A 9,296-nucleotide genomic window follows, 5' to 3' on the forward strand; every position below is an offset into this window, starting at 1 on the left:
CCATTTTTGTCAGGATAGACAAACACATTTGCTGGCTACAACATAGGCTACAGTATTTATGTTACAGTGAGCCTTAACTAAAACTGTATATGGTTATATTGCGACTGTTTCTGGCATGGAAATGTTCATCTTCAGTCTCGCTAGAAATTGCTCAATTTTTATGATTATTCCTAAGAAATTTGTAGATACCAGTAAGCCTATTACTGGCTAATTAGCTGTTCAAACAGCCAGTAGTAAATCTAACAGTTCATTGACGCAATTTGTGGTGGATGTGAATTTAGTAAGAAACGTTAGTATCATTCACAAATGGCCAATTAGCTGTTAAAAATGCCAGTGGCCAAAGAGGATTTGTTCAGAAACACAAGAGGCTATACTGACACCTATGAAACGTAGAGCTTTGTGGTGATGTGGTTAGCAACACAGCCTTTCATGTGGGTGTCCCAGGTTCAAATCTCAAGAGGGCTATACTTTCCATTGTGTTCTGGCTGAACTAGGCTTGCCTGTTTTTTTTACATTGCCTCTTTCTTACATTGTAATTATCCATGCTGCCAGGTGTTGGAAATGGACATTTCAAAGCAGCTACATACCTATGAGGTAGAATATCACGTGCTGCAGGATGAGATGGTGGAACCTATACCCCAATCAGATGAATCAGACTGCCTGGATAAACTGGAGAAGACAAACAACCAGCTGAAGAAACAGAACATGGATCTTCTGGAGAAATTACAGGTAAGGAATCTGGCTGAATACATAGAGGAGTGATTACAAGGCAATATGCTTTCATAAAGTACATAAGGCAAAATGTATTCCCTCCCAAAAACGTTATACCTGGATGCTAATTTTGTCTTTCTACACATCACAAAAAAATATCAGAGAAAAAGAAAAAAAGGCAGGCTCTGATATCAACAGAGGTGTTGGATATTTATTGTAGGGGAAAACACATATCAGTGTGTCAGCTTTCGGGATGCCCATCTTGTGAAGTTTCTTAAAAGGTCCTTTAGATGAGCACCATTTCCCATTTCATGCAAGCTGCGCTGACTCACATCTGAGTATGTCTACAGAATATACATTAAATAAAATATGCAGACAAATTTGAGCTGAATTGCACTGCATCAGTCTTCCAGAAGATGTCACCAGAGCTCAACCCTAAACCCATGCTTAGAAAGACACAGAAAAGAGCGGCAAATTTTTTCGTCTGAGGAATTCCCACTAGTTGGCACAGCAGTCATTCCATATTGTGGACAAGTACAAGTATGTCCATCAATGAGTTGAAGTAACGGCTGAGGAATCACAGGGAATTAGGATTAGCTCTGACTTGCTGTGGCCTGTAATTGAATGTTAACAATAAACAGAGAAGTATGGACAACATTATTATATGTACCATGTGTTTATGTTTCTAGGTGGCGCGTCAGAAAATCCAGAGCCTGGAGGCCACCGTGGAGAACTTCCTGTCACGAGAGTCCAAGATGAAGCACACGATTCGCTCATTGGAGCAAGAGCGCCAGTTCTACCAGAAGACTATCGAGCGCATGCGTTCCTACCTGCCCCTGGACACTCTGGCTGATATGGAGATGACCCACATGGTCAAGCCAGCCCAGGGCCCGAACGGCAAGGCCAAGCCCGCTGCCAATAAGCCATGATGAGAGGAATGGTGCCCTGTCTGGAGGGAGAGAAAGACTAGGGAGAAGTCTTGAGTGAGAGAATGGGAGGGGAGAAAGTTGTTACTGTCAGAGACAGAGGACTGTAGATGTATTTGAATTTATTAAACAACTATGTTGGCAGAAAGTAACTTTGGAAAATATAGGCCGTACATGTTTGGGCCCTGTGTGTGTGCATCAGTTCCAATGTGTCACCCTTGAGACAGACAGATTAATTGAATATGTGGAAACTGTGTTCTTTCCTCTCCATCCGAACCATGCATTATGATTGAGGAGGGCAAAGGGGAAGGTCGTGTGGGAGGAAGAGACAAAGGTCTCTGCTTAAATTTCCAATTAAATTGTGTGTGCCTATGACATGGAACCAACCAATGGAAGACTCCCAAAAGTGCAAAACCTTTCCATCTGGCAGACTTAAAAGCCAAAAACTAAGTATTTAAAAACAAAAAAATACTGCTTGAACCCAAGTCTGAAGAATGTCTGTGTTCCAGCTATAGTTAACCACGCCCTTGTATTATTTGTGCATTTCTTTTGATTTTAAAGATACTTGAAAATGAATTATTTGAATGTATCTAATTGAATGATTTACATTTTCCCTCCAAAGAGTATCAGGATTAAGATTGTGTTGTTAGGTTGGGGGATTTCCAATAACCAGGCAGATTTTAATGTCTGTATAACGCAGTTACTTGTTGGGTTGAAAATCACACTTGCCTCACTTGTTGAACATGTATTTTTTTTTTTACATGTTTGATTTTATATTGCCTCTCACAAAACAATGTCTGATTGTAAACTGGGTGACTGAAGCCGCAGTGTTAGAGGCCGTATATTTACATAATCTCGGGCTGGGATGGTGCTACACAGACAAATGTAAGATGCATACTGTTGGTAGAGCATTTTAAGGAATTCCATCTGTTGGTATTCCATCAGATAGAGGCCTTCTTGTCACATTTCAGACATTTTTATGTGACATTTTAGAAATGTTATGGTGAACTTCAGATCTACACATGATGTAAATCAGCATAAGTTTCATCATGATTTGATGTCATCAGTGTCATGGCTTTCTATCTGGATGCTATTGTTGCCGGTCTATTAATATTGTGTTATTGGTGACCGATATAGCACTGATGCCACATGCTGGCCACTGTGTAGGTGGATGTGCACGCATAGAGGATATAAGAAAACATATTTGTATTTGGTGTCTTTGATAATGGACCGATAATGGACCGAGCACACACACTCAGTCTCAGGACTCTTCATACTGTTTTATCCCACCTTGACAGCTGAGTCATGCAGTCCAGTGCTTCTGATTGAAAAGAACAAGTTGATAGACACTTTGAAAAGAATATTATGTAGCTCTGGTCTGATACTGGCTGTTGTTTTCTTTTTTTAAACAGTGTATACAGTTGCAAAAAGTCATTACAGATTTTGTTGGTTCTTAGTTTAGTACTTTAATGCATTATTGTATTTCTGACCTGAAAGCTATTCCTGAAAGTTAACTCCATGTAGCCTATTTGGTTCTTCGTAATATTAATAATTTCTATAGGTTGCACTCAAACATTTTAGCAAAAGATATGGTAATTCGGGGATTTCAATCATTGTGTGGACTTTGTAAAAGACGTTATGTTGGAGATCATATATAAACAGCACTCCATTTGTATATTTGGGCTTATTGGGCTTCTGCAGCTGATCTACACACATTTTAATTTTAAGTTGAACAAATCCTGTCCAACGTGATCCCACAACATAAACTATACTTTGAGCAAATTGAAATCATACAGGTTTTACCCAAACACTTTCATGACTACACACCATGCACATACAGATTGTGGAGGTTTTTATATAGTTATTTTAAATTCAGCATCTTTTCCAAAATAAAAAATTCTAAGAAACTAGATATGTGACAAGCTTAATCCAAGTGTTCATTGTTGTCATTGGGTGTCTTTTGCTTTCTTGGGACATCTTGTAAGGGAGTGTGGGATTCCATGATTTTCCTCAGTATGCTCTTTAGCTTGTACTGTCGTTGGAACCAAATATGTAATGTTGTTTTATTCTTTTTAAATAACTGATTATTGTTATTGTACACTGTTTTGAAGTTTAAAATAATAATGATTCAAGAGCTTGAACACTTTCATGTTAAATGTACTGTCCAGTAAAAACTGTCCAGTGAAAATCACATACCCAGATTATGTTGCTGACAATTCCTAAACTTGTATTTATGGCCAATGCAGAAATTTGAGCAAGAAAGAAAACACTAAAGGAACCCCACCTCAAGAAGAATGTTATTTTATTTAAAAGCTTGCTATTTCATACTAGATTATGATATACTCCTGCAGAGGAAGAGCAGGACAATTAATAGTCTAGAGGAGGATGAGCTGACCAATCAGATGTACATTTTTGAATGACTGGTACACAACAATTGCAATTTTATGTTGGGGTATGCCCAGAACATTTAAATGTTTTTAATAAAATAATAATAATTATGATGATGATGTAATCGTGGGTCATATCTGGAAACACAGAGCAGGTACTTTAAACTTGCTATATATCTATTTCTGGGTCAGAAGATAAACCTTTGTAGTGAAACATAATTTAGCAATTTATAAATGCTCCTTTGGGGAGCTCTATCAACTGTTAACAATGTAAATTGTCCAATCATCATTGATCGTCAAAAAAGGAGTTAAATCAAAGTTATCCACTTGTGTTGAAGTGCCAAAACATTATCCCTAAATGGAAGAGATGCTTTGGGTTAAATACAATACGGGACACTTGGCTGGCTTGAGTGTTTGCAATATTCATCATCTTACTGTTGCGTCTATGTATGTAAACTATATTCCCGCATTGTTCAATCATTACTATTGATTAACCCTGTTGCCAGATTTGGACTTTTACCAAATATACCAAATATGTAATGTTGATTGTGTTGAATGAATGTCAGTTGCTGATTTTGGTCAAATCAAGTGGCCTGACGAAGCAGAAAACACAAGCTCAATAAATCACAGCCTTTTTTTTATTCACCTCTCTCTTGTTTGGCTTCCTTTTCAAACAGCTACAGAATGTAAAGAAAAACTGATTTACATACATAGATTTTACAAAATCTTTTATATATCTCTGTAACTATCATGTGTGTTACAGAGATAATAGAGATAGAATGCTACTTATGATATTCAAAAGGATTAAGTTATGGGTTCCCATAAATATGTTTTTTAAATAGTGGAGTTTTAAACGCTGTCATGACTAAATCATATTCTTTTCACTGTTCTACAAGGTAAGCGCTCTAAAGTGTAGGTTATAACCCAGAGCTTTAGTAAAACAACCCTGGTAAAAAGGCCCAATCTAGCACTGGTTATTTTAGAAGCTTTATATTTGAAGGCACTTTCAGGTTATTGCTCTACCATTGTGTATTGCCTTGAGCTAATAGAACAGCAGGTACACTGGGAGAAAGTTTTGTTGTAATTGGAATCCTTTTTTGCAATGTGAACTTCCACAATTAAAGGAATATATTTCTGTTAGTGTTGTGGTGCATTTATTATAAACAACACCATAAAGTATAAGGATAGAATTTTAGGGAATTTTATGTCAAGAAACATAAGCACATTACACTCCATACCACTATATTAGCAGCTATAGTTCTATTAATGCTCTCCTATCAATGCTAATATGAGGCCATTTTCTGTTTCCTGGTGATGGTCAAGTGACTCCCACAGATTTGCCTTAGCTTGAATACCAGATGCCATTTGCTGGTGACAGTTGCTTATTTGGTGTGCTCTAACCTAACATTGGCTGTGTAAAATAATTGTTCCGATGTTCTAGTCCTGAGTACAATAATATAAAAATGTCTGTGAGGTTTTCCTCTGCACCGTCCAATCCAGTATATGTAGATTAGGCATTAAGATAAAGTATTGCCTTGTAAACAAGCAAAAGCTGCAGTTTCTTCACAAGTACTGTCTTTATGTTCTCATGAAAACCAAAGCATTTGCTTTCTGTGTAACCGGCAGAGGCTGGGTGTGCTCAAACACGTGGAGACCGGATGGATGGATGTGGCAGTTGTGACTTTAATAAGCCAAGCACCTGAATGACCAAACAGTGCTTGAGCAAGAAGGTCCGGATGGTGAGCATGCTGCTCAGAGGTTAGAAGCAGAATAAGGGCTTGAGCTTGGGTTACGCAGACAACACCTGTGTGCTACCTCTCGCAAGTCTGACATAGGTCATGGACATTAACCAGACCTATGAACCTACTGCCGCCTGTGTGTAATGATATCACCAACTATCAATGATATTTCTAGCTAGTGTGTCCATGTTGGTCAGTTGGTGGAGCATGGTGCCTCCAATGTCAGGGTTGTGGGTTTGAGTCCCATGGAGAGACAGTATTACTAAAGATGAAAATGTATCCACTCACTACAGTATCTTGCTCTGGATAAAATAGTTTGCTCAGTTACATGTAAAAATGTCGCTGGCTTTGTGCACTAGCAAGAAATGTCACATTGAGGTCAACAAGCAGTTGTTTTCCTTCCCACAATGTCAGAAATGGACTGGACCTACTCTGTCATACATATCTTGGATCAATCTAACACAATCATCACAATCACTGCAACTGCAACACAATAGTGCAAGGCACACAAATCATGCATTTGCAATGTTTGACTTCTGGTGTACCAAAACACAGACTGGCATGTTAATTCTTTCCGTAACCATAATTTCCAGTGCATTCTCAAATAAACCTGTATGTTGGCAGACAGCAGAGATGACATCCAACAAAAAGTTTTTACCAACAAAAAGTTCCAATGAGTTGCACTTTAAACAGGCATACGGCAATGTTATACAAGCAGTGCACTCCACACTCCTGTGACAATGGAAAAAGAAAATCACTAATTTGGTGTTGGTTCTTAAGGTGACAGAATGGTAGCTCCATAATCCCTGTGAACAGTAGGTGCTTCACTTCAGAAGAAAAATAACGATTTGGATTGAGATGTTAAATAAAAATTACATAATAAAAACCATGTATTTCTAAAAGTGTTATAGAGTAATATTATCAGCCAATTCTCTGGCCTAATTTTAGTTTAGTTTATTTAGGTTCCCATTGTTCACTGAAAAAATACTTTGAAGCTTGCATGTAGAACCCTCCAATTGTCTCCAACGAGTATATCTTTTAATATACTGAAGAAAAATATAAATATAACATGCAGCAATTTAAAAGATTTTACTAAGTAAGTCAATTTAAATAATTAATTAGGCTCTAATCTGTGGATTTTACAAGATAAACAATTTTTTGTGTATTGAAAATGTCATGAATCATATGAGACCTAAACTTTCCATGTTGCGTTTATAATTTTGTTCTGTTTAAAACTTGCTGTACATGACTGGGTCATGAGTCATCACAACCAATGGGAGGTGAATTAACCAGTTTCCAAGATGGCTGCTGGTAACTCACTCCATACAAAATAAAAAGATAAAATCTCTTTGGCGCACTCATGGTTTTCATATGAAATTATAATACGCAGAAGGCTGCAGTGTCATAGAGCCTTTAGCACATGTACACATACACTCTTCTATGGTAGAGGCCTAGAGCCTTTAACAAACATCCGAAGAATCAATCGCTCTCTCTAAAACAATAGGCACCACATTCCTGTGATATTCCTGACATATTCCCACACACTTCCTACTGCGGGGAAATGCCAGGATGCTTGGACACTTTTGGTGATAGTAAGGCATCCCTCCCTATATTCATGCCTTCCTCTGGTCTCCCCACCCCACCAACTTCACCTTCCCTCATTTTCTTCATCTATCCCTCTTCCCCTTCCCGGCGTTCCTAGATTTTCAGAAAATCTTACTCTTATGTAACTGCATTTAAAATCAGGTAAGAATGTTGATCCTACTCCAAAATAGTAAGGCCACACAATTCTGAGAGCACAAATCCCTCCTAAAGTGTGTACGTGCATTTTGTGTGTTTGTGGCAAAAAATGTATGTATGCACACACACCTGCATGAATGCGCAGGCACCGTCTTGTGTGTCTGTGTGTGTAAACACATTAGCTTGTGTTCAGCGTGTGTGATTGCAGAGGAGGCTGGGATCGGGGTTAGTGTAGCAAGGGAAGTAAGCTGACAGAGGGTGTCAGAGAGGTTAGCCTGAAGTGGAGGAGGAGAGGATGATGAGAATGGTCCCTTTGCCTTATATGGGGATTCATATTGTATGGCTTGTGGCTCAGTGCATTATCTGGTGCTGAGGGTGAATGCAGTGGAAAAAGGCTTTGTAAAAGGCTTTGTCCTGTTCATGAAGGGTGATAGACACAGGTAGAGGGAAAGATAGTGAGATTTGGGGATGTGAGTGAAGAGTTAGGTTTGGAACAGCTGGATGGGCTGGGGGTTTGGTGGGTGACTCAGGTGGCCTCAGTCTGACCCGGAGAAAGGAGATGGCTCCCTGGAGGCCTGTACCCCTCTGTCCCTTCCCCCATCTGTCTCTCCTTGTTTTCCCTGCACCTCCCCCTCTCCTTCCCTCCACCTCCCTCTTTACTCACCACTTCCATCTCTTCCATTTCTACTGTAGTCACTACTATTGCCTTTCTCTCCTTCCCTCTCTCCCTTCACCTCCACCAACCTATGATTTCCAACCTCTCCCATTCTCCTATTCTTGTACACCTCACCCCCTGCAGTTTATAACTTCCAGTTGTTTTGACACAGGTTCCCTATGTATTCTGTATGGTTTCAAATTTAGATTAGATCATAATCCTCAAATATAAGTAATTTGAAATTTTTACAGGGAATAATCAAAGTGAATTCCATTGGTTTGTTATAAAATGTATATCTGGTCATAAATACTATACTACAATAAAGCTTTAAATCATGCTACATGTAAGCATTGTTCTATTCTGGGTCATACACATGCTTATGCACACTCCTCTCTCTCCCTGAATGACAATGACACTCTGGTTTGCATTTTGACTGACAGTAGTTTTTCATGCTGTCCATGTTCCTTCCACTAATACCTGTCAGCGCACTGTATCTGCCTGGAGCGGCAATGGCAAGCAGACTGAGAGTGTCTAGTATGTCTTAAAAAACAATAGGACAAGAAAAATATCACATACTGAAGGAAAATAATCATTTCACATGGTGAAGGATAGGATAAGAATAATAAAATATATTGAAGGCTAGGAAAATAAGCATCCAAAATTGAAGGATAGAACAAGATACATACCACATATTTAAAGATAGGGAAAGAATCATATCACGTAATATACTGTAAATTAAGCCTATAGTATAATGCAGTAACATGGCTTCTTTATCATTGGAGCAGATAATAAATCTGATGGAAATTAACTTCCCTATATTCTAATTAAGAAGCATACAGTTATGAAACATCAGACTATATTTTGAGTTTGGTCCAGTCATAATACTCCCAGCTCCGAACGAAGACCAGGAATCAGCACCCCACTTTTCACCTTTATTTCCACTTTAACCGTCTCAGTAGACAGTTCCCACTGTCCACTTCACATTAAAAAATCTTTAAAATTGCAAAGATTTATTCATTAATATTAATGTATATAATGGATCACATAAAACCCAGAACAACAATAAATATCCACATTTTAGCCAGAGGATCTAATAACATTTTATACAGGTTTATTCAATTTTTTCAGTATATAGTTA

General features: G+C 38.4%; 1 protein-coding gene across 2 annotated transcripts in view; it reads left to right on the forward strand.

Annotated features, from left to right (window-relative positions):
- The window catches only part of tbc1d4 (TBC1 domain family, member 4), a 153,237-nt gene extending 148,568 nt beyond the window's left edge, over positions 1 to 4,669 (forward strand). For both annotated transcript variants that reach the window (XM_013132835.4, XM_013132836.4), the window contains 2 exons: positions 553 to 729; positions 1,401 to 4,669. In XM_013132835.4, the coding sequence (XP_012988289.2) occupies positions 553 to 729; positions 1,401 to 1,640 (417 nt within the window). In that variant the 3' untranslated portion in view covers positions 1,641 to 4,669. The remainder of the gene's footprint in view (positions 1 to 552; positions 730 to 1,400) is intronic.
- Positions 4,670 to 9,296: the final 4,627 nt, after the last annotated feature.

This window comes from Esox lucius, chromosome 16 (assembly GCF_011004845.1).
Source record: "Esox lucius isolate fEsoLuc1 chromosome 16, fEsoLuc1.pri, whole genome shotgun sequence".
Lineage (NCBI taxonomy): Eukaryota > Metazoa > Chordata > Actinopteri > Esociformes > Esocidae > Esox > Esox lucius.